The sequence below is a fragment of the Anser brachyrhynchus genome, assembly GCF_964034855.1.
Source record: "Anser brachyrhynchus genome assembly, chromosome: 31".
In the NCBI taxonomy this organism is placed as follows: Eukaryota; Metazoa; Chordata; class Aves; order Anseriformes; family Anatidae; genus Anser; species Anser brachyrhynchus.
This window is the reverse complement of record NC_137724.1, coordinates 632,951-658,769: the sequence shown is the minus strand read 5'-3', so window position 1 is coordinate 658,769 and position 25,819 is coordinate 632,951. Positions and strand designations below refer to the sequence as shown.

At 49.1% G+C, this 25,819-nt stretch overlaps 3 protein-coding genes and 1 long non-coding RNA gene across 4 annotated transcripts in view; all 4 read left to right on the top strand.

The window, feature by feature from the left end:
• LOC308184368 overlaps window positions 1–25,819 on the top strand; it is a 342,195-nt gene that overhangs the window by 236,844 nt on the left and 79,532 nt on the right. The gene's annotated exons all lie outside the window — the stretch shown is intronic.
• LOC308184351 (olfactory receptor 14C36-like) overlaps window positions 1–25,819 on the top strand; it is a 154,542-nt gene that overhangs the window by 93,912 nt on the left and 34,811 nt on the right. The gene's annotated exons all lie outside the window — the stretch shown is intronic.
• LOC308184345 (olfactory receptor 14A16-like) overlaps window positions 1–25,819 on the top strand; it is a 216,742-nt gene that overhangs the window by 187,743 nt on the left and 3,180 nt on the right. The window lies entirely within an intron of this gene.
• LOC308184337 (olfactory receptor 14A16-like) lies at window positions 3,552–7,435 on the top strand. The gene has a single exon (XM_080571390.1). It carries the CDS (start codon window positions 4,351–4,353, stop codon window positions 5,314–5,316), a length of 966 nt encoding a protein of 321 aa, XP_080427516.1. The 5' UTR covers window positions 3,552–4,350; the 3' UTR covers window positions 5,317–7,435.

Below are 25,819 nucleotides of genomic sequence, written 5' to 3'. Positions count from 1 at the left end.
CTCTTCTGGCTGTGTCCCATCACAATGTCTTGCACTCTCTCAACCCACATGTCATGGGGGGCAGTATGATAAATAGAAACCCTTGATGCTATGCTTACATGGGTCAGCACTAAGTGAACATCTAATATCTAATCTAAAACTACTCTCTTTTAGTTTTATAGCCATTGCCCCTTGTCCTGTCACCAAATTCCCTGATAAAGTGTCCCTCCCCAGCTTTCCTGTAGGCCCCCTTTAGGTACTGGAAGGTTGCTGTAAGGTCTCCCCAGGGCCTTCTCCTTTCCATCTTGACAAACCCCAATTCTCCCAGCCTCTCTTCATAACAGACCTGCTCCAGCCCTCTGAATGATTTTGTGGCCATGCTCTGGACCTGCTCTACTAAGTTTATGTGTGTCTTATGCTGAGCTGAGACAGAAATTAAATGATAGGTATTTATTGAGCTATAGAAGAAACACTAAAAAATTCTGTATTTTTCTTCTATTTGTGGTGTGAAGAATATTGGGTCATATTGCATCTTCCTTTGCAACTAATGGTTACACTTGATGAAACACGGTTTTCCTACAAATGGCTGAACTTCTGTTCGTCAATGGCAAATAGTGAATAATGAGTTCTTTTTATTTTATTTTATTTTATTTTATTTTATTTTATTTTATTTTATTTTATTTTATTTTATTTTATTTTATTTTATTTTATTTTATTTTATTTTATTTTATTTTATTTTATTTTATTTTATTTTATTTTATTTTATTTTATTTTATTATGTTATTTTATTTTATTTTATTTTATTTTACTTTGCATGTGTGCACAGCTCTTGCTTTACTTCTTAAACTGTCTTTATCTCAGCCCACAAGGTTTCTCACTTTTAGACCCACTGGGTGGGAGGACCAAGCTAGCTGCTGTGTGGTGCTTAGCTACTTCCAGGTTAATCCACAACAAAACCTTACTGAAGTCAGAGTAGATCTATATGCACTGCTCTGCTCTCATCTGCCAGGCCAGTCATTTCATCATGGACATTTCATGCCCAAATTGATTAGATGTGGCTTCCCCTACCTGAAGATGTCCCAACTGCTCCGGATGATTTTCTTGTCATTCCAGAGCCTGGAAAAGGGTTCCAGAAAGAGCTGCTCCATCGTCTTCCCAGGGATGAAGTGGAGCCTGAACACCCCGTACTTCCCTGGGCCCTCATCCTTGCCCTTCTTGCAGCTAGGAGGGACATTTGCTTTCCTCCAATCTTGGGGCACTTCTGCTGGTCACCAGGATTGATCCCAGATGACCAAGAGTGACCTTGCAAGATCATCAGCCAGCTCCCTCTGCTCTCATGGGTGAATCCCATCAGGTCCCATAGACGTGTATCCCATTTGTTCTAGTATGCCCTGACCTGACCCACTCCCACCAAGTGTACATCTTCCTTGTCCCTGACTTTCCCCAGTTCTCTATGACCTGGGATTCCAAAAGGACAGTCTTGACAGTAGGGACCGATGTGAAGAAGGAATTCAACACTTCAGCCTTTTCCCTGTCCTGTGTCAACAGATCCTGGGCCTCATCCAGCAGTGGGTCCACATATTCCCAAACCTCCCTTTTGCCATCTATGTATTTCTAGAAGCTGTTCTTACTGCCTTAGACATCCTTGGCCAAATTCCAATGGAGTTGGGCGTTAGCTTTCCGGTATTCTTCCCTACATGCTCAGACAAGGCCTCTGTAATCCTCTTAGGTTATCTGTTCTTGTTTCAACCGTCTCTATGCTTCTTTTCTGTGTTGGAGTTTTGCCAGGATATCCTGGTTCATCTATGCAGGCCCCTTGCCATTTTTGTCTGATTTCATCTTTCCTGGGATGGACTGCTCTTGATGTTGGAGGAGGTGATCCTGGAATATTAACGACCTTTCTTGGACCGCTCTTCTCTCCAGGGCTTTATCCCACGGGACTCTTCCAAGTAGATATTGAAGAGGCCAAAGACTGCTCTCCCAAAGACCAGAGTTGTGAGCTTGCTATTTGTCAGCTATGCTGCCCTCCTGCAGGATCAACTCCACCATGGTCACTGCAGGGAATATTGTTGACTCATCCAGAGCTTACCATGAAGCACAGCCCCCAGATCCCTTTCTGCAGAGTTATGCTCCATCCACTTGTCCCTCAATCTATATGTACATCCAGGAATACACGGTCTGATGTGCAGAATCTGACACTAGTTCTTGTTGAATTTGATACTGTAGGTGACTGACCAATGTTCCAATCTATCAAGACACCTCTGTAAGGCCCCTCTACCCTCAAGGAAATTGATAGAGCCTCCTAATTTAGTGAATGTAGGGCAGTCCACTCATGTGCCTAAGCTCCCAAACACCTTTTAGAAAGTACTGTCTCTAAATTACCCTTTCTCCATTAGTTTTCTCCCACTTTTGGGGAGGAGAGTGAGATGTTATAGGGGAGGTTTATATTATTTAGCTAACTGCCAAGGGACTGCTCCCAGCTTAGTGACAAGGCACAAAGGGAGGCAACATTTTTAGGCAGTATACACTGACAAAACTCTAATACCTATATTCTCAGTCTCTAAAGTCCTAACTTCAAGGATTACTGCTAACTCAGACATCCTCTGGCACCTCAAATGTCAAATGGTGTTTGCATTTGAACAACTCACTGCTCTTCTCTATCTCCTGTAATTACTGAGGGAGCTTAGTCTAGAGTATTTTGTACATATCTGAACAGAGGCGAGAGAAATCCCAAACCGTGTGGGTTTGTGGCTGATAAGGAAGGTCCTGGGCCCTATTTCAGGCCAGGACATCAAACTCAGAATGAGATGCATCAATTGACTCACTGTGATCACTTCCCTCAGCTTGGGAAAATGTGATCCCTGCCAGTCACAGTCTGGGTGCCCTGCCTTTAAATTGGAAGAGGACAAGGTGATTCTTTGATGAAACTTCTCCCAGTATGAGAAATGACACTGCTGGAAGTAAGTGTTGCTCCTCAGCTGTGGGAGGGAACATCAGGGATTGCTTCAGTCTGTTTCAAAGCTGGTTCCCCTGGAGGCCCAGGGCCATCTCAAGGGACAAAAGAGAGGGCAGAGACAGAGAGGCCTTGGTCTGAAGCTGTGCTGCTGAGCTGGGCCAGGCTCCTGGGCCCAAGGGGAGCTCCTGGCAAGCGGGCAGCGCTGCAGAGAGACAGCTCTGCCCACGAGCAGCTCCTCTGCACAGCGCAGCAGGGCTGGGGGCACTGTGTGCAGGGGATAAGGGCAGCTGGGAGAAGGGAGGGAGATGTTAAAGGCAGTGTGGAGGGGGGCTGCTGAGAGCTCACTGCGGGAGAAATCTTCCCAGCTCTAACATGGTAAGTGTCTGTGTGAGGGCAGGAAATGCAGTATCCTAGAGGGTTCTTCTACAGCTGCCACTTCCCACAGCCGGCAGGACATGCTACAGGGGCTGCCCTGGCTTCTTTAGTGTGGAGGACAAAGATGTTCCCTCGATCAATGATTAGCTGCCAAAGCTGTCAGAGGGACAGGATATGAGGATTTATTCTTACATTTCTGGCTTCAGGCTGCACAGCCAGTATGCAGGCGTGGCCAGGGCTGTGGTGCAGAGCAGGGCCCCTGCTGTGCCCAAAGGGCTGTGTGCTGGGACAGAGCCTCTGCTGCCTGCTAGGCTCAGCACTCAGCCTCAGCACTCAGCCTGCCTGGGGAGCTGCCCAGGGCGCTGTGGGGAGAAGCTGAGGGTGGAAGGAAAGGAAGGAGCTGCAACAGAGGAGGGCAGGGTCCTGCTGCTGCCCAGAGGCTGCTCCGTAGATCAGGCTGCTCACTGTTCTACAGCACCCCCACTGCATGTCCGGGGCAGATTCTTCACAAGGAAGACCAACATCTGCTGTACCCGAAGGGAAGGCACTCTCTGGGGTTTCTGCTTTCACTTTCCTGCTTTGAAGGGTAGCTAGGGGGATGGTAATGGAGTTGTCAGGTTTAAATGAATGACTGAAGATCAGAGAACATTACACTGAAAGGTCTGTCGGTCTTTGAGGAAACTCACAGTTTTGCTCCACACCCTTTCACCTTGAGAGAGCACCAAAACCACCGTCATTGTTTCTTGAAAGATGTTCTGCTCAGGATCTGCAAATAAGGAGATGCCTCTGGCCAGTGTGCATGTGAGATCCATCCCTGGTGCTCTTTACCAGATGCTGTAAAGTAGGGCTGACTTCTGATCTCACAGAGAATCTGCCTGGTCCCTGAGGCACACTTAGAAAATAAAAACAGACCTCACAGGGAAGAGGCAGTTGCTGAGGAGGGTTCTGTGAAACATGTTAGAGGTTTTGCTCACATAAGTCTACCTAACTTGTGTCTGTCTTTTCCTCCATGGACAGCCAAGCATGCCCTGAGGCAGCAAATGTCCAACAGCAGCTTCCCCAACGAGTTCCTCCTCCTGCCATTCGCAGACACACGCAAGCTGCAGCTCCTGCACTTCGGGCTCTTCCTGGCCATCTACCTGGCTGCCCTCCTGGGCAACGGCCTCATCCTCACAGCCGTAGCCTGTGACCACCACCTCCACACCCCCATGTACTTCTTCCTCCTCAACCTCGCCCTCCTCGACCTGGGCACTATTACCACCACTGTCCCCAAAGCCATGGCCAATTCCCTCTGGGACACCACGACCATTTCCTATGCAGGTTGTGCTACCCAGATCTTTATGTTTGCTCTCTTTGTCGCAGCAGAGTTTTATCTTCTCACCATCATGGCCTATGACCGCTACATTGCCATCTGCAAACCCCTGCACTATGGGACAATAATGGACAGCAGGACTTGTGACAACATGGCAGCAGCTGCCTGGGGCAGTACTTTTCTCTATGCTGTGCTGCACACTGCCAATACCTTTTCCCTCCCCCTCTGCCAAGGCAATGCCCTAGACCAGTTCTTCTGTGAAATTCCCCAGATCCTCAAGCTCTCCTGCTCAGATGCCTACCTCAGAGAAGTTGGGCTTGTTGTGATTACTTTATGTTTACTCTTTTTGTGTTTTGTTTTCATTGTGCTGTCCTATGTGCAGATCTTCAGGGCTGTGCTGAGAATGCCCTCAGAGCAGGGACGGCACAAAGCCTTTTCCACGTGCCTCCCTCACCTGGCTGTGGTCTCCCTGTTCATCAGCACTGGCACATTTTCCTACCTGAAACCCTCCACCATGTCCTCCTCCTCCCTGAATCTTTTGCTTGCAGTTCTGTACTCAGTGGTGCCTCCAGCAGTGAACCCCCCCATCTACAGCATGAGGAACAAGGAGCTGAAGGATGCAGTGTGGAAAGTGATGATGAGATGTTTTTCAGAGGCATTGAACTTCCTGGTTTCTTCTGCATATCACTCATAATGTAACTTGTTACTAGCCCTGATGTTCTATTTTTAATTTTAATTTTTATTTTTATTTTTATTTTTATTTTGTTTTTATTTCTTATTCTTTTGCTGTAGTTGTGATAGTGTTTTCCACAAAGATATGACATTATTCATTCCCTTCTACAGGCAAATAAGAGCTCTGCTGTACCAGGTAGCACATCAGGCATAGAGAAAGGAGTCTGGTGAATTATTTGCTATTCCTCTAGTGAAATTAGTGGATCTAGTGAATCACCCCAAAAGGCTTTGGAAATGGTGTGGACTCTATGATCCATATGATCCATAGATTCTGTGATTCTTCAGAATCCCTTCCAACTCGGGATATTCCATGTGTGGAGAGTAGTTAGACTTGTTTGTGTCACTGATAAGCACCAACACTGGGCAAAGGGGAGTTGAACAGCTTGTTCCTACTTTCTCTTATATAAACTTAAAGATGGTGAGCCCCAAGCTTGGTGTGAGAGGTGGCTGAAGGAGGGAGTGTTCTAGTGGCAGGATGACCCTGTTTGGTGACCAAACAAAACATTGACAGCTATAGTGCCCAGAGTGAAAGCTTTTGCATGATTATGTGTAAAATTAATGTTGATGTTAACACCTCTGAATATGATAATGAGCTCAATGAAGTACGTGATAAACATGTGACTATAGTAGTCAACTCTGCACCCAAATCATGCTAAATGTCACTTTGGGGGAAGGGGGGGCGTGTAACAGATAACAGTAGGATATGAAAGAGTGTTAGCGTTAGGAACATAAGTTAGAGATAGGGAAAATAAAAGGAAGAGTGAGGAAAAAGAAGGGGGGATGGGAGGAAGAAGAACCTGGGGACCCAGAAGAGGAAGCAAACCAGGAAGGAAACAGACCCAAAATCCGAGGCAGCAGAGGACAGTGACAGGCAAGCCTTCTTGGTAAGCTCTGCACCCTCATCTTTTGGTAAGGAATACCAGGGACAGCAGGGTCTGCCCCACAAGGGGCTGAGTTGCGTGAAAGACATCTCAAGTGTTTCTATACATGCACACACAGCATGAGAGATAAGCATTTCAGCTCCCTGAAACGCTTGTATACTAATGCGCCTACTATGGGAAACAAACAGGAAGAACTGGAGATCTGCATGCGGTCACAAGGCTATGATCTCACTGCAATCACAGGGACATGGTGGGATAGCTTGCATGAGTGGAATGCTGTCATGGAAGGCTATGTGCTTTTTAGAAAAGACCAGCCAGGAAGGTGAGGTGGTGGAGTTGCTCTTTATGTGAGAGAGCAACTGGAATACGTGGAGCTCTGCCTAGGGGTGAATGAAAAGCGAGTTGAGAGCCAACAAGGAGAGTTGTGCTGCTGGACCTTGGACTGACAAATGAGGAAAGACTAGTTGGAGATGTGAAGGTCAGAGGCAGCCCTGACTGCAGCGACCATGATATGCCAGAATTCAGGATCTTGCGAGAAGGAAGCAGGGTATAAAGTAGGATTGTGACCCTGGGTTTCATGAGAGCAAACTTTGGCCTCTTCAGGTATCTACTTGGAAGAATTCCATGGGTTAGTGCCCTGGATGGAAGGGCATTCCAAGACAGCTGGTCAGTATTCAAACATCACTACCTCCAAGGTCAAGCTGGGTGCCTCCCCATGAGCAAGAAGGCAAGCAAAGGGGGCAGGAGACCTGCATGGATGAGCAGGGAGCTCCTGGTGAAGCTCAGACAGAAGAAGGAAGTTTACAGTATGTGGAAAAAGGGACAGGTCACTTGGGAGGAAGATAGGGATGCTGTCAGAGTATGCAGGAATGTGACAAGGAAGGCCAAGGTCCATTTAGAATTAGATCTGGCAAGGAATGTCAAGGTCAACAAGAAGGGCTTCTTTAAATACATCAGTTGAAAACGGAAGACTTGAAAATGTCAGCCCGCTGCTGAATGGGGTGGGTGCCCTCTTGACAAGCGATACGGAGAAGGCAGAGTTACTAAATGCCTTTTTTGCTTCAGTATTTACTGCTCAGATCAGCCCTCAGGAATCGCAGATCCTGGAGACAAGAGAGGAAGTCTGCAGAAAAGAGGACTTTCCCTTGGTTGAAGAAGATCAGGTCAGAGGTCAGCTAAGCAAACTTGACATCCACAAATCCATGGGCGCCGAAGGAATGCACCCACTGGTGCTGAGGGAGCTGGCCGATGTTATTGCTAGACCACTCTCCAACATCTTTGAAAGGTTTTGGAGAACAGAAGAGGTGTCTGAGGACTGGAGGAGAGCCAATATCATGCCAGTCTTCAGAAAGGGTAAGGAGGACTCTGGCAACTGCAGCCAGCCTCACTGACATCCCTGGAAAGGTGGTGGAGCAGTTCATGCTAGAGGTCATCTCCAAGCATGTGGAGGAGAAGACGGTGATCAGAAATAGTCAGCATGGATTCACCAAGGGGAAGTCATGTTTCAGCAGTCTGATATCCTTCTATGATTTGATGACTAGCTGGGTAGATGAGGGGAGAGCAGTGGATGTGGTCTACCTTGACTTCAGTAAGGCTCTTGACACTGTCTCCCATAACATCCTCATTAACAAGCTCAGGAAGTGCAGCCTAGATGAGTGGACGGTGATGTGGACTGACAATTGGCTGGACGACAGAGCTCAGAAAGTTGTGCTTAGTGGTGCAGAATCTAGTTGGCGGCCTGTAGCTAGTGGTGTCCCCCAGCAGTCAGTACTGGGTCCAGTCTTGTTCAACTCATTCATCAGCAACTTGGACGATGGAACAGAGGGCACCCTCAGCAAGTTTGCTGATGACACAAAGCAGGGAGGAGTGGCTGATACCCCAGAGGGCTGTGCTGCCATTCAGAGGGACCTCAACAGTCTGGAGGGTTGGGCCGAGAGGAATCTCATGAAGTTCAACAAGGGCAAGTGCAGGGTCCTGCAAATAGGTATGAAAAACCCCATAAACCAGTACAGGCTGGGGGGGGGGTCCTGCTGGAGTGCAGCTCTGCAGAGAGGGACCTGGGAGTCCTGGTGGACAGCAGGCTGCCCATGAGTCAGCAATGTGCCCTTGTGGCCAAGAAGGGCAATTGTATCTTGGGCTGCATTCGGAAGAGTGTTGCCAGCAGGTCAAGGGAAGTGATCCTCCTCCTCTGCTCAGCCCTGATGAGGTCCCACCTGGAGTATTGTGTCCAGTTCTGGGCTCCCCAGTACAAGAGGGATGTAGAACTACTGTAGAACTACTTGAGCAAGTTCAGAGGAGGGCTACAAAGATGATGAGGGGCCTGGAGCACCTCTCGCACGAGGACAGGCTGAGAGAACTGGGCCTGTTTATCCTGGAAAAGAGAAGACTGCGGGGAGACCTCATTAATGTATATATAAATACCTGAGGGGAGGCCGTCAAGAGGATGAAGCTGGTCTCCTTACAGTTGTGCTCAATGGCCTCAGAAGAGCTTGTGTGGGAGGCAGTCAGTGGCAGTGCCCCCCACCAGCTGGCTCTGCCTTCCCAGCCTGACCAGCACGGCCCTGCAGAGTGCCCCCACGGCCCCGCTAACCACAGCCCCCTCACTCTGCAGAGCAGCACTGCCAGCTCGGGGGCTGTGGGCAACATGGGTGGTAGGGGCTGCAGGAATGGCTGCTCAGGCCAGCCCAGACGTGCTGGACTGGGGCAAGGCTGTGTGGGACATGGGGTGTGCTGGAAGCAGAGCAGGGTGCTGTGTATGTGCAGTGGTGCTGCCTGAGGAGCCCAGGGCCAGCAGTGTTTTGGTGTGCTGTGCTGGGGAGCGGGGCTCGCCTTGGTGGTTGCTGGCTTCCCTGGTGAGTAGCATACAGGGGGGTCTCCTACAGATGACAGCAGCAGCAGGGACACTGCCACTGACCTCCACTTCTCCATTTGCTGCTTTGGGGCCAGCCCAGCCTGGGCTGCATTGCTGGGCTGGGCTGGGCTGGACTGGGCTGGGCTGTGCTGGGGAGATGGCAAGGAGGTGTGGAGAGCTGGGGAGGGTCTGGGCTGGGCTGGCCTCCTGGGAGAGGCAGGGAGGACCAACAGAGTGGACACTGCTACTATTTCCACGTGCCTCCCTCACCTGGCCGTGATCTCCCTGTTTGTGAGCACTGGCTTGCCTACCTACCTGAAGCTCCCCTCGTACTCCACCTCATCCAAGGACCTGCTAGTGGCAGTTGTGTACTCGGTGGTGCCTCCAGCAGTGAACCCCCTCATCTACAGCACGAGGAACCAGGAGCCTAAGGATGCAGTGAGGAAACTCTTTGGATACATGCTTCAAGCAAGTATTTGCACACATTACTCTTCAACATAAGTCATGTGCCAATAATCCTATCAGGACACTGATAATTTCTGAAATAAACTGTTAGGACAATCTTCTTTAATTTTATTTCTTTCTTAATATTGTCTAAAGCTTGTGAATTTGACTTAATGTTATTCTTGGTGTCCGATATGTAATGTTTTTTTTAGTTTTGACCCAATCCTCTAATGTACTTATAGAACTGGGCTTCTCATGCAGATAATGCCAATAAAGAAGAGAGTAGAAATTTACTGGTCTCATGTCCCATCTCCTCCCATCTCTTCTGCAGCTGGGGGAGCAGCCCCAACATGCACGAGGAGCTCAGGACCGAGAGCCCAGCTGCCACATGGAGGAGCAGCCCCGGTGGCCCTCAGGGCTGCCCCTCACTGCCCGCTGGGCTCTGCCTCTCTGCTGCCTTCGGGTCGGGGCTGCTGCTTCCCTGGAGCCATGGCCATGGCCAGCAGCAGGACGTGGCCTTTTCACTGCTGCTCTCTTTTGGCTTCCACTTTGTTCTCTTGTTCCCTTGCATTTTTCTTAGCCCTCAGATCACGTGTGCCTTGGTGACAGTCCTGATGTCTCTACAGTGGCATCTCTGCCACATGTCTGCACTCGTCTGCCAAAGATAGTGTCAGAAATACAACCAAGGACACCTTCCCTGGACAGGCCTCTTGTTTTTCTGGGCTTCACCATGGGTCAGAGTCCCATAATGATCACTGAAGGACTGTGGGATGCCTTCTTGGTTGCACATAGCCTAGCAAATAGTAGCTGGCCTTTCACTGGCCTGGGAGTGTCCCACTGGTGCTGGGCCTGATGGCAAATCGCATCCTGGAGAGGAATCTGGAGCTGCTCTGTGCCTGGGGCAGGCCTCTTGTGCTGGCCTGGGGAGCGGGGCTGGCCCTGCGAGGCACAGGGACTCTGTGCTGGGGATCTCCCAGGCAAGAGACCAGGGCTCCTCCAGCTTCACGGACCTACATTTCCTGAGCAATGGCTGGCCCCAGCCCGGGGGCTTCTGGGGAGGCCCAGAGCCGCCTTTGTCCCAGCAGCTGCGGTGCCTTGCGAGGGGCTTTGGGCTGTGGTGGCCATGCCCAGAGCCCTGCCAGCAGCCTGCGGTGGGCACTGCCCTGGGGCCAGCTCAGCCTGGGCTGCTGGGCTGGGCTGGGTTGGGCTGTGTTGGGGAGAGGGCAGGGAGGTGGGGAGAGGTGGGCAGGGGCAGGTCTGGGTTGGGCATTGCCTGGCAGAGAGCAACAGCAGCTTCAGGGAGCGGTGGGAGCATGCAGGGGAGGGCTCCCAACAGGGCTTGGTGCTGCAGAGCCGGGGCTGGGGAAGGGAGCGCAGAGTTGCAGGGGCAGGGGAGAGGAGGCCGCTCTGGGCCCTTGATGGCCTGGGCAGAGCAGGAGGGGGCCCAGGGCATTCGTCCCCTCACCGCAGCCTGTCAGGACCTGCAAGGCGGTCATGGAGCATCCAGGGCCAGGCTCTGCCCCTTGGCCACGAGCCCTGCCTGCCCTCCTCCTGCCATGCTCCGTGCGGTGGCTGCAGCAGAGGGGACCCCCAGCAAGCCCCTGCATGGGGCTCTGCCACCCACGTCGCCCCGGCCCTCTCCAGCGCCCTTCTTGCTGCTCTCTGATGCATGCCAGGACCTCCCAGTGTGTGCTGGCCAGCACATTTGCTGAGGCCCAGCGCAGGGGCAAGGAGGTCAGCAGTGCCTTTGCAGCCCCCTGCCCTGCACCTGCCTCTCCCTTTGCCCTCAGACCCAGCCTTGCCTCTGCTGGCAGGAGCGCTCTTGGCATGTGCTTCCTGGCCTCCCCTCGCCTCCGGACTGCTGCTGCCCACTGAGAGTCCTGGCACAAACGTGTGCTCAAATGCAGCACCACCCCTTGGGCTGCTTATCCTGCCCTCCCCCACCCACTGCCTTGACTCCTTGTCTCTGCTGGGCCCCCTCTTTGACACCCAAATATGTCCCTTGGCTGTTGGCTCTATCTCCCCTGCCCCACAGGATGACAAAGATGGGGTGGGATATATTACTGTTGTGTGGAAGTGTTTTTGTAATCCACATTGGTGATGGCACAAAAAGACAGTTCCTTCACCAGTGATCTACATCCTTCTTCAGGTGAATTTTCAGGATCTCTATTCATCACAGGAGAAGAAATACTGATGGTCACCTGTACTTGCATTGTCATCGCTTTGTCCATCATGGTGTACTCCCTCATCTTCCAGGTACTTCCACCCGTCTTGAATAAACAATCCCTGTTGAATGTCCCCTTTCCAGCTGCCTGTCTGGACCTATGCACTTCCCATGGTTCTCCTGCTTTGCCCTCCCCTTACCCTTTGACCATTCAGGCCTCTCTCACTGACCCAGTTGCTGCTTTGAACTTCATTGAGTTGAAGCTTGCCCATCTATTAGCAGTCTGCCTAATTGTTTCTGTAGCAAGCTCCTCATCATTTATCATTGAATTAGGATCATATGGAATAATACTAATCTTAATACTTTCAATTTCCTATCAATCAGTATAAAATACTTAATTTACAGTCATCCTTTTGTGAGGATAAACCAGTGAGGTAAACCCCATTGGAGATATACAAGAGGAGGAGCTTGTTTGCTGTTTGGAAAATTGCTGCATGTATTCCTGCTGTTTGTTTTAAAATAAGGAAAAACCCTTCTGTGCCTGTGTGCAGTCAGGTCTCTAAGGAAAGCAGGTGGGAGCTGGTGCAAAGGGGCTGTAACATCCAGCTGCAGACTTCAGTGCAGAAGTCTGGTGTAAGGAAAAGTGATGGAAGCACCAGGTGGCCAATGAGAGAAATGTCAGGGTTGGGGTGGTGAGGAGCAAGGTTGTCCATGCACTGTCAGACCTCAAGAGTCTGCTTTTCCTCCCTATGGATGTCTCCATAGGAGAAGCCCTGGATTAATATCAATTGAAGAAAGATGCTCAAAACTGAAATGCAACAAAATCCACCCTTTAAAATGAGAAAAGATTTTTATTAGATGCTTTTTGAAATCTTCCTCCTTAACTACACCATGAAAGCTCTCCAATTAGCTGTCCAAGTCTTGAAGACTTGAATAAAACTATGGGAGACATGTTTCCTTAGGTGTTTCTGCATTTTAATGAATTCCATGGTGGATTTTGGTGCTCAGCCTGTGAACCTCAGGTACTGAGAGGAGAATGATGCAATTGCTTGAGAAAGTAAAGTCAGAAGGAAAAGTTGAAGTCAGTTGGAGTATTAATGGGCCCCACTGAGGGCCATTACCAAGAGATTCTCCTCAGGGACTTGTTAGGGCAGATAATTGGAGGCCATGTTTACCGATAGGCAAAGCACTGTGCTGAGAAAACTCTGGGTTTCTTATGGTGAAGTAAAAGCGACATGGAGGGAAGATCCTGCACCCCCACGTCTGGCTCAGGGCTCACGCTGTCTGTGGGATGTGGTGGGCAGTGTGATACCAGGAGAAGAACAATGGCATAACACTTCCCTGCCTCTGCACAGGGTCTCAAGAAAGCAATGAGCCCCCTTGCAATGACTATATCTCATCTCCTCAGAAGCTCTATCCAAGGGGACAAAAATGTCAGGGCTGTTGGGGCCTTCTCTTCTTGACAGCACCCACCTCTTTGTCCCCTCCAGACTTCCCTATGCTGCCCCACACTTTGCCCTGTTTCCTTGAAGGCTGCAGACACCCATCTCTGTTCACCACCTTGCTCTCATCCCGGCATTTCCGTCGCTTCACCAATGTCTCGTCAACCCTCACCAGCTGTTCCTTGAAACACAAAGCCATGGTCTGATCATAGACACTCTTTGAGTGATCTCTAGCACCACAGCACAACCCTTTGAGGGACATTTCTTCCTCTTCATGGCCAGCGCCAACCTTCCATGGTGCATTTTGTGGCAATTTTTTTCTCTCCTGCTCTTTCCTACTACCAAAGAAAGCTCCATCAGGATGGAAACCACTCCTGAAGTAGGCATCCCAACACATCGGCCTTCTAGTGGCCTTTCAGCCAACCAGACAGAAGTCACCTCACCAGCATCTTCCAAACCATGGTCCTGCTGCTGGTCTTGCAGCTTCTTGTGTAGACACAACCAAGCCTTGCGCCAGCTGCTGTCCGCTCATGTACTCTAGCAGAAGAGACAGGACAACCCATATTCAGGCCTTCTTTCTGTCTGGGTCCTCCTGGGCATGTAGGCAGAGGGGATCCCACAGTCAGCATGCCAACCAGGTGCCTTCTGCTGGCCTTGCAGGACCACTGGCAGATGTCAGCTGAAAAGTACAGATCCTAGGTGAAAGTGTGACCTGTCAGCTACTTCAGACAGAAGTGACCTCACAGTCCCTTTCTGTGACACATTGCTGCTGCTGCCCTATCAACTGCAGAGACAGAAGTGACCTCACAGTCCCTTCCACAGTCACATTCGTCCTGCTGGGGCAGGAGATCCTGAGGCAGAGCTGAGCTCATCAGAGCATTCCCACCCATCTCCTCCTTGTGAACTACAAGCTGCTCAGATCCATGGCCCTTCACATTCATCTTTGAATGCCATGTGACTGCAACGCGATCTCACGGTTCCTGCCCTCCCCCAAGGGAACAGGAACCTAAAGTTAAGGGTCAGGAAAAGGGTTAAAAGTGAGAAGGTTAATGCACAGGAAGACAGGCTTTGGATGATAGTTGTTCGTGTATGGCATTAGGGACTATGCGAACCTTTCTGGGTGAGAGATTAAGTAGAAGTTTCGTGGGAGGTTTTGGTGTTCTGCTTGGGGTGTCAGGTCTGTGGTTAGGGTATGGGCAAGCTCTTTGGCTGAGGGTTTTGTTTAGGTCTGCAAGAAGACTAGGGTTAAATAGAGCATTTCAATGCTAGTGTTAAGGGCAGGGATCAGGGTGAGCGAGAGAGAAAAGGTAATGGAGAGGGGTTATGGACTAATTTTGGCTTCAAGGGATATTGTTGTCAAAAGTTAGAGCAGTGGATTCCTGTCAGGGTGTGGAGTGGCATTTAGATTTAGGTATTAATGTAACAGGTTAAAATAGGGTAAGGGCCTCACATGACTGCTTTAAGTCAGCTTTATGGTGGGATCAACATTACCTGAATATTCTTACCTCTCCAAAATCGTTAGCTTCTGCTGTCCAAGCTCCTCTTTCCTCCCCCAAATCTCACATCACTCCTGGCCAGGCTCCTCCTTTTCCCCCATATCAATCATCTTCCTAGAGGCAGCTTTCTGATGGCTTTCATGAACTCAGAGTATGTGTCTCACCTCTGTTGGCTCCTCTGTTCCTGAGAAGGAAGCAGCTCCTAAGCCAGCATGGAGAACGACACAAAGGCTGTCGGAGCACCCTGCACAATGTGCCCAGCAGCTCTGCAACACCACAAAAGTGTGCTTCCTGCCTACACGTTTTGGTTCCGAAATGGTTCCTATGCACCCAGGGTAACTTCTTCCATGGCCTCATGAAGGCTTTGTGTTCCCTCAGGCATCTGGGAGGCAGTGGCCGCCCTCTGTGTAGAAAACTGAAAGCAGCCCTGAAGGATGAATGAGGCAAAAGCTGAAACCTCTGACATGACAACACCTCTTCAAGACCTCTTCCTCAACGGGGCCTACCAGGTACTTAGGGAGAGAGGATCTCACAAACTATGTGCAAAGCAGGCGCATCTGCTGGCCTGTCATTAAGACCAGTAGATGTGACCCTAAAGGCACAGATCCCAGCCAGGATTCAAGGTGTGATAAATTAGCGGGTGTTTGTTCATTGTCTTTAAAAGGAATTCAGAGAATCTGCTGAGAAGATAAGGTTTTACAATTTACGACCTTGTTAAGGGAGAAGACTAAGCAAGTAGATAGTGGGGAGGGGGTGTTGGATAAACATCCTTGGTAAAACAAAGACTCTGTGAAATACTGTTTCCCGCTTCACTACCCTCCCCCTTGAACAAGAGCACAACGCATGATCATCGAAAGAAAAACAACGACCCCCAACAACGAACTGCGCAGCTTCAGAAGGTTCAACAAGTCCTGACAAGCCGAAACTTGGATGCTATAAAACGGCGACACTGAAAAGGGAAAGTTGCGTGCTGTGGTGGAGCGGAGACTCCCCAGCCGCCCAGCGCTGTTTTGTTTGTGCCTGCTTACTTAATTAATAAAATATTTCTGATAGACCAAGAAATTTGTATGGTCTCACTTATAACAAATTTGGTGCCGTGACTCGGATGAAGGCGGATGGACTGGGAATCCCTCTAGGGGAGGCGCCCCGCCGATTTCGGCGGCCCCGGAAACGGGAAATCCCGCTCGAGCCCTTCACCGACGAACCAAAAATTAGGCACAAGCAAATAAAACCGGTAACCCCAAGCAATCTTTGTGCACAAAGACTGAACGAAGACCCACGGGGTGGGTAAGTATAGGCCGGTGATCCGTTCAGTTGGGGTTGGTGATCCCGGAGTGCATCTGTGTGAGACGTCCAATTGCGGACGAAGTGAGTGCGGACCCCTCAGTAGTGCGGTTCCCACATCCTGCGAGGGACTGGGCCACGACCAGGGGGAAGCGGCTCTGTGTGTGTGTGAAGGCACTCCGGAAGATGGGACAGAAGAAATGTAAGCCTTCTGGTCCCATGGGTGGGGTAATGCCTAGTGCTAGGTTGCCCCCTATTCCCCCAGATAGTCCACTGGGGTTAATGATTAAGAATTGGAGTGATTCCCCTTTTAGGCGGGGAAAGGAAAAAGTAAAAATGATTCATTATTTTGTTGAAGTTTGGGGAGGTAGGCAAATTATTGGCCCATATTTGGGTCGTTTGAAGACTGGGTTTGCCAAGCCTGAAACATTTATGTAAATGCAAAGGAACCTTTTTGTTTAGAGGAGAGCGAATATGCGAGTCTTTGGATTGGCTCAGAGAATCGAGTTAATCTGTACCCTCTGTACCCTTTAAAAGAAAAAGGAGGGGCAAAATTACAAATTGTGGAGCAAGAGATAAAGTACCTGGGTCACCAGTTAAGTAAGGGGACTAACAAGTTAGACCCAGGCAGAATCAGTGGAATATTGGCTTTAGCGTCCCCGCGAACTAAAAGGCAGGTACGGCAACTGTTAGGGTTGACTGGATACTGTAGGCAATGGATAGAAGACTATAGTGGAAAGGTTAAATTTTTATATAACAAGCTGAATAAGGATGGATTACTCAAATGGACAAAAGAAGATGAGGAACGACTGAACAAGTTAAAGGAGGAACTAGTACGCCCCCCCCCAGTGTTAAGCTTACCAGATTTAAGGAGGCTGTTTTGTTTTTTTTTTTTTTTTAGTGAACAGCGCAGCAGGCACGGCATACGGAGTGCTGGCCCAAGAATGGGCAGGGAGTAAAAAAAAAAAAACTGTGGCCTATTTGTCTAAATTTTTGGATCCGGTTAGCCGGGGTTGGCCAAACTGTTTGCAGGTAGTGGTAGCTGCTGCCTTGTTAGTGGAAGAAGCACAGAAGATCACTTTTGGGGGGGAAATCAAAGTAATATCTCTACACAATATATGCGGGGTACTGCAACAGAAGGCAGAGAAATGGATCACTGACGCCAGATTATTAAAATATGAAGGAATTTTGATTTCCTCTCCAAAATTAACATTAGGAACAACATCCCTACAGAACCCTGCTCAATTTCTTTATGGGGAACCAAATGAGTCCTTAGGACATGATTGCCTCCGAAATATAGAAGAGCAAACGAAATTGAGACCTGATCTAGAGGAGGTGGAATTACCCATCGGTGAAGAGATATATGTGGATGGTTCCTCGAGAGTAGTCGAGGGAAAGCAAAAATAAGGATACGCGTTAGTAAACGGGAAAACATTTGAGATAGTGGAATCTGGACCTTTGAGTCCTAGCTGGTCTGCCCAAGCTTGCGAGCTATATGCCATATTGCGGGCCCTAAAATTGTTGAAAAATAAAAGCGGTACAATATATACAGATTCAAAATATGCTTATGGGGTAGTACATACATTTGGTAAAATATGGGAAGAAAGGGGGCTCATCAATTCACAAGGAAAGGGTTTAATACATCAGGAATTGATTACCCAGGTTTTACAAGCTATCAGAGAGCCCAAAGAAATTGCCGTAGTACATATAAAAGGGCATCAAAAAGGCCTCACCCCTCAGGTTAGGGGTAATAATCTAGGAGATCAGGAGGCAAAAAGGGCAGCATTAATGAGTATAAGAATTATAAGAATGAGGGAAGATTGCCCAGACTGTGGGAAATACTTAATACTTATACTTAATATATAGTAATTAATATAATAATTAATAATATAATAATATATAATAATGCTTAATATAATACTTAATACTGTGGGAAAGACTTAAAGGAATTTCCATGTTATGATTGCTGGAGTGAATGGGGAGTTGATGGGATTGAATGCAATTGTTCTGAGGAAGAAAGCCCGCCTTATAAAAACTGCTACAAGTGCGGGCCGACTAACTCCCTGTGGTCGAATGGACCCATTCCCCTCCCCTTACTCTGTTTCACTGTTACAGAAGAAGACAAGATGACACAAATGGGGGTTCAAAAAAAAAAAAAAAAAAAAAAAAGGGAAATGGGTACTGCCTGATGGACGGGAAGTGTTACCAAAATCAGTAGCTATGAGGGTGCTACGGAGATTTCATGAACAGACGCACTGGGGTACTCAGGCGTTGGTGGATCAATTTGCCACATATTATATGTGTATAGGGATTTATAATATAGCAAAGAGGATCGTAAATGATTGCATAACTTGTCGGAGGGTAAATGCTCAACACATGAGAAAAAGGGTCCTGGGAGGAGGACGAGAATTGGCACATCGACCTTTTGCAAAGATTCAATTAGATTTTACTGAACTTCCAAAAACGGGGCGATATAGATACTTATTAGTTATTGTAGACCACCTCACAAACTTTGTTGAAGCATTCCCTACGGCCCCATCTGGGCCCCTATGTTGTTTTACTTATCACAGAGACGGCTATCCGGACGGCTGAGAAGGGGTGAACGCATGCCAGTCGCGTGAAAGGACCTATCCAGAAAAGCAAATGGGAAGCGGTCGCAGGCCCTGATGACTTAAAGCTCACGTTGAAACGAACTGGATAAGTATGGTCTAACCGTCTATGTATCGTAAAAAAAAAAAAAAAAAAAAAAAAAAGGAGGAGAGGGGACCCTGTTTGATCAGAAAAAGGTCGCGGTTACCTGAGAAACTCCCCTGAAGAACACTGCTGCTGCCGAGAAGAACCTGCACCTTGTAGTTCGCTGCAACCGAACTGACAAGCGAGGCAGAAAGTGAAACAGTGGGGACTTACGTGGCCAGGTAAAGAACTCTGGAAAATGGGCCCTAGCCATTTTTTTTTGCGATACATAGTAATGGGTACGATTGTTTACACTGTTCCTGGGTCTGCGCACCCTCATAAACCTTTTAAATGGAGCCTGATTAGATGGGAAGATCACCATGTTGTTCAGCAGATAACTACTGCTGGGGGACTGATAGGGGAGGCATCATCTATATAAAGAAGGAAGAGACTAAGAGTCCCCAACGGGTGGGACCAAATCAGAAACTGTCGGGGAGTGTTTTGAGGATTCAGCCTACACAAGCTTTTAGAATGCTAACTCCTAATAGCCCTAAACCACTGGAGGTTGCTAATAAATCAGTAAACCCGGAGTACGGGATTAGAAATAAAGGGGTGACCGGGAATAACATATGGAGAATCATGAATGCTAGTTATCAGTTGTTGAATCAACCAAATCCAGACGTGCCTAGACCTTGCTGGTTATGTCTTGATATAAGGCCCTCATATTACGACGCCATTGGGGATCTGGGAGAAACCACCCGTTCAAACGAAACTGATCCCCCACAATGCCATTGGGGAAGGGATGTAGCAATAACGTTAACGGAAGTAACTGGGAATGGCAGGTGCGTAGGCACGGTCCCTGGTGAGAAGTTCCATCTATGCAATATTACAGAAAATGTTACACAATTAGACAAAGAAAAATGGTTAATACCAGCAGATAACACCAGATGGGTATGTTCGTCTCTGGGGGTAACTCCATGCTTATCTTTGAAATTGTTCAACTCGTCTCATGATTTTTGTGTACAGGTAGTAATTATACCTAGGATTCTTTACCATTCTGAGGAGCATATGTACATCCAACATGCTATGGCAAAAAAACACTTAAGGAAGAGAGAGCCTATTACGGCTGTTACTTTAGCCACTCTGATGATTCTGGGGGCTGCAGGAGCCGGAACTGGAATTACCTCTCTGGTAAAACAAAGCCAAGAATTTACCTCTCTACGCATTGCTGTAGATGAGGATTTGGCCCGTATCGAGCAATCTATATCAGCTTTAGAGAAATCTGTACGACAAAATTGTAGGGGATTAGATCTGATTTTTCTACAACAAGGAGGATTGTGTGCAGCCCTACGAGAGGAGTGTTGTGTATATGCAGATCATACTGGAGTAGTAAGGGATACAATGACTAAATTGAGAGAAGGGCTAGAAAAACGAAAAATAGAAAATGAAGCCCACCAGAATTGGTATGAATCCTGGTTTAATTACTCACTTTGGCTCACTACACTGCTATCAACTATAGCAGGACCTTTGTTGCTGCTCATATTAACACTAACTTTTGGACCATGTATATTCAATTGAATAATCGCGATTGTAAAAAAACGATTAGAGGCAGCTCATCTTATGCTTGTGCGTGCGAAATATGAATCTCTTGAACAGGAGGAGGATGATGCAGAAACTTTAATATTGAGCAAACAAGTGCTTCAAAAATTCATCAATGAACAAAATATGTTAGAAAAGGAAAAAGGAGGGATTGTGATAAATTAGCGGGTGTTTGTTCATTGTCTTTAAAAGGAATTCAGAGAATCTGCTGAGAAGATAAGGTTTTACAATTTACGACCTTGTTAAGGGGGAAGACTAAGCAAGTAGATAGTGGGGAGGGGGTGTTGGATAAACATCCTTGGTAAAACAAAGACTCTGTGAAATACTGTTTCCCGCTTCACTACCCTCCCCCTTGAACAAGAGCACAACGCATGATCATCGAAAGAAAAACAACGACCCCCAACAACGAACTGCGCAGCTTCAGAAGGTTCAACAAGTCCTGACAAGCCGAAACTTGGATGCTATAAAACGGCGACACTGAAAAGGGAAAGTTGCGTGCTGTGGTGGAGCGGAGACTCCCCAGCCGCCCAGCGCTGTTTTGCTTGTGCCTGCTTACTTAATTAATAAAATATTTCTGATAGACCAAGAAATTTGTATGGTCTCACTTATAACAAATTGATGACCTGTCAGCTACTTCAGAAAGAAGTCGACTCACAGGCCGTTTAACAGCCATTCGCTTCCTACTGGACTTAGAGCTTCTGAGGCACCACTGCCTCATATGCCTTATACCATACGTACAAAACACCCCCTTCTTGGGCCAGAATCTGCCCAGGTAGAAGTGAACTGGCTGTGATCCTTCAAGCCCATGGCACTGCTGCTGGACTCCCAGCCCATTTGACAAACAGCAGCCAGTTCTGCGCCAGTCCTGTGGGGTGCTAGGGCAGGAGGGACGTTGCAGGCAATGTTCCAGCCCCGTGCTTGTTTGTGGTCTCTCAGCTCCTTGTGCACAGTGAAGATCACGCTCACGTCCAGAAGCCATGTGCCTGAAGCTGGCCTAGAAGACACTCAGGGGAAGTGACCTCCCAGCCCCCGCCCCAGCCACAGTCCCAGCTGGTGGTGCTGCTCTGCAGGGCGAGGGGGCTGTTGTGCCCGGGGCACATGGGCATTCTGCAGGCCCGTGCTGGTCAGACTGGGAGGCAGACCCAGCTCATGGGGTCACTTCCATTGCCCCAGGGCTGCAAGGAATCACTCGCCAGACTCCTTTGCTGGGGCTGCTGTGTGCCCTGGGGCTGCAGAGCTCTCCTCTGCCTGCTCACACCACACTGAGCACTTGAGCTCTGGTCAGTCCACCTTGGACACACTCACGCTCTGCGGTTGTGCGGTTGTCTCCCAGGCTCATATTGCCCCTGCAGATCACCTGGGATTACCTGGAAGCTCCTGGCTCCCTCCAGGAAAACAAAACAAAAAAAACCAAACCAAACCAAAACAAAACAAAACAAAAAACCCTCATCTGCCATTAGCGCCATCATGTTCTGTGGAACCCGATAGTCTAGGAATTAGAAATATTCATCAGCTGCATGGCCACTAGCAACTAACAGGGAACTTGTGAACCAGCCCCAGATCCCTAAACTCCATGCTGGGACTCTGTTCTCACCACACCGAGCCCTTGTGGAAAGCAGCAAAGCACAGAGCCTCCTTGGAGTCTCTTCCTTGGGCTTGTTCTTGACAGCAACTTTGCAGGAAGGCCTCAGCCTTCAGGCAGTGCCCGGAGGAGATCCCCTCTTAGGAGGGAAGTGCTGCAGCAAGTGGAGGCCAGCTGTGCCACTGCCGTGCCCACTGCCTGTCCCTGCCTGCAGTCCCAGCACAGCCCCACAGCAGCACTGGCACCAAGCTACAGGAGAAGCGGGGCCTGACCCCACCAGCAGGGCTCAGCAGGAGAGGGCAGCAGTGGCAAGAGAGCAGCTCTGCAGGCACCAAGCGCTGCTGCTCCCTGGCCATGTGCTGGGATGGGGCTCTTTTCCTCAGCACCCCTGCACACAGGCACTGTCCCTGCAGATCCAGACCAGGTCTCAGAGGAAGGACGTCAGACAAAGAAGGCAGTGCAGGCTCCTTTCTTTTGTTTATATTCACAGAGAGCCTGGCTCGTTGTGTGCAGAGTCTTTGAGCTATGCTCAACAAGTAGATACTGAAATGGAAATGGGATGAATAATACAATTTTACTGTACAAAATTAGCCAAATTAAAAATAAGGAAAAGTTGAAATAAACATACACACACAGACACACAGAATATTGACCATTCCTGTAATAACTGACATTATCACAAAACCACAGAATCGTCTATGTTGGAAGAGACCTCCAGGATCACCTAGTCCAACCTATGACCTAACGCTAACAAGTCCTCCACTAAACCATATCTCTAAGCTCTATATCTGAACGAGTTTTAAAGACCTCCAGGGATGGTGACTCAACCACTTCCCTGGGCAGCCCATTCCAATGCCTAAAAACCCTTTCAGTAAAGAACTTTTTCCTAACATCCAACCTAAACCTCCCCTGGCGCAACTTTAGCCCATTCCCCCTCATTCTATCACCAGGCACGTGGGAGAATAGACCAACCCCCACCTCGCTGCAGCCTCCTTTAAGGTACCTGTAGAGTGTAATAAGGTCGCCCCTGAGCCTTCTCTTTTCCAGGCTAAACAATCCCAGATCCCTCAGCCACTCCTCGTAAGACTTGTTCTCCAGAACCCTCACCAGCTTCATTGCCCTCCTCTGGATATGCTCCAGCACCTCCATGTCCCTCCTGTAGTGAGGGGCCCAAAAGTGAACACAGTACTCGAGGGACAGCCTCACCAGAGCCGAGTACAGGGGAACGATCACTTCCCTAGACCTGCTGGCCACACTGTTTCTGATGCAAGCCAGGACGCTGTTGGCCTTCTTGGCCACCTGAGCACACTGCTGGCTCATATTCAGTCGACTATCAACCAATACTCCCAGGTCCTTCTCTGCCAGGCAGCTTTCCAACCACTCATCTCCCAGCCTCAAGCGCTGCTTGGGGTTGTTGTGCCCCAAGTGCAGGACCCAGAACTTGGCCTTGTTGAACTTCATACAGTTGACCTCAGCCCATTTGTCCAGCCTATCCAGATCCTCCTGCAGAGCCTTCCTACCCTCAGGGAGATCGACACATGCACCTAACTTGGTTTCGTCTTCAAACTTACTGAGGGTGCACTCGATCCCCTCATCCAGATCATCGATAAAGATATTAAAAAGAACTGGCCCTAATACTGAGCCCTGGAGGACTCCACTAGTGACCGGCCTCCAACTGCTGGTCACTAGTGGAGTCCTCCATTCACCACAACTCTTTGGGGCCAGCTACCCAGCCAGTTTCTAACCCAAAGAAGTGTACGCCAGTCCAAGCCATGAGCAGCCAGTTTCTTCAATAGAATAATGTGGGAAAGGGTGTCAAAAGCCTTACTGAAGTCAAGGTAGACCACATCCACAGCCTTTCCCTCATCCACTAAGTGCGTCACTTTGCCATAGAAGGAGATCAGGTATGTTAAGCAGGACCTACCTTTCATAAACCCATGCTGACTGGGCCTGATCGCCTGGTTGCCCTGCAAGTGCCACTTGATGATACTCTAGATAACCTGTTCCATGAGCTTCCCTGGTACTGAAGTGAAACTAAGAGGCCTATAGTTTCCCAGGTCCACCCTCCAGCCCTCATTGTAGGTTGGCTTCATGTTTGCTAGCCGCCAGTCAACTGGGTCCTCCCCTGGTAGCCAGGACTGCGGATAAATGATGGAAAGTGGCTTGCTCAGCTCTTCCGCCAGTTCTCTCAGTACCCTCGGGTGGATTCTATTCGTCCCCACTAACTTGCATACATCTAAGTGCTGAAGCAGGTTGCCAACCATTTCCTCGTGGATTACGAGGGTCACGTTCTGCTCCCCATCCCCTTCCACCAGCTCAGGGGGCTGGGTAGCCAGAGAACAACTGCTCTTTCTCCTAAAGACTGAGGCAAAGAAGACATTAAACACCTCAGCCTTTTCCTCCTCTCTGGACACTAGGTTTCCCCCCGCATCCAGTCAAGGATGGAGATTCTCCTTAGTCCTCCTTTTTGTGTTTACGTTTTATCCACTCTGGGTCATCTTTGGGCACATGGGGACAGACTGCTCCTGAGCCATTAAGATTTCCTTCTTGAAGAGTGCCCAGCCTTCTTGGACTCCTCTGTCCTTCAGAACTGCCTCCCAAGGTGCCAGCCAGTGTCCTGAACAGCTCAAAGTCTGCCCTCCAGAAGACTAAGACAGCAGTTTTACTGATCCCCCTCCTGACTTCACCAAGAATAGAAAACCATACCATTTCACGGTCACTCTGCCCAAGACAGCTCCCGACCACTACATCTCCCACCAGTCCTTCTCTGTGAACAGAAAGTCTAGCTGGGCACCGTCCCGGTAGGTTCACTAACCGGCTTTGTCAGGAAGCTATATCCACGCTCTCCAGGAACCTCCTAGACTGCTTCCGCTGAGCTGTACTGTATTTCCAGCAGATACCTGGGAAGTTGAAGTGCCCCATCAGAACAAGTGCTGGCGATTGCACGACTTCTGCCAGCTGCTTGTAGAATGCCTCATCTGTCTCCTCATCCTGTTTTGGCGGTCTATAAGAGACCCCCACCAGGATGCCTGCCTTGCTGGCCTTCTCTCTGATCTTAACCCACAGGAACTCAACCTTATCATTCCCAGACTCGAGTTCCACAACCACAAAACACTCTCTAATACAGAGAACCAAACCACCACCTCTTCTGCGCTCCTGTCCCTTCTGAAGAGCCTATAGCCAGTCATTGCAGCACTCCAGTCATGGGAGTGGTCCCACCCTGCTTCGGTGATGGCAACCAGGTCATAGCCAGCCTTTTATTTCTTTGCTATTGAACACTGGCTACAGCTATATTATATTGGACATGCATCAATAAAATCTCTGTTTATGACCCAGAGAAATATGACACCACAAATGCCACTCAAATGTCACTCTGACACCTCCAATGTCACCAGGGGTCTGCATCTGAACAGCTCCCTCCTGCCCTCCACCTCCATTAAATGTGCTGGGAGCTGAGACATGCAGCAGACATGCAGATGTCTGGTTTGTGCACACATAAACCAAGTAAAGCGGAATCCCAACTCCTGTGGGCTTGTGCGAGGAGGCTTGAAGCCTCCTTCTAGCCTCTGGACTGCAAATAAAGAAGGAGATGCCTTGATTGACTCAGCTGAAACCCTTTCCTCTACAGGGAGAGGGAGATCCCTCCCGGTCCTTGTGTGGGTGTTCTGCCTAAAACCAGGACATGGAAAAGTGATTCTTGGACATCATACCTCTTCTGAAATGAAAAAGGACAGTGTTCCCTGTCCAGTGGAGGGTAACAACATAAATGTTTACTTCAGTGTGTTTCAAAGTTGATTCCCCCAGAGGCCAAAGTACTTGTCAAGAGCTCCCTGTGCTGCTGAGCTGAGCTGGGCTCCTGGGACCAAGGGGAGCACCTGGCAAGCAGGCAGCGCTGCAGAGAGACAGCTCTGCCCAGGAGCAGCTCCTCTGCACAGCGCAGCAGGGCTGGGGGCACTGCGTGCAGGGGACGAGGGCAGCTGGGAGAAGGGAGGGAGATGTTAAAGGCAGTGTGGAGGGAGAGCTCACTGCAGAAGAAATCTTCCCAGCCC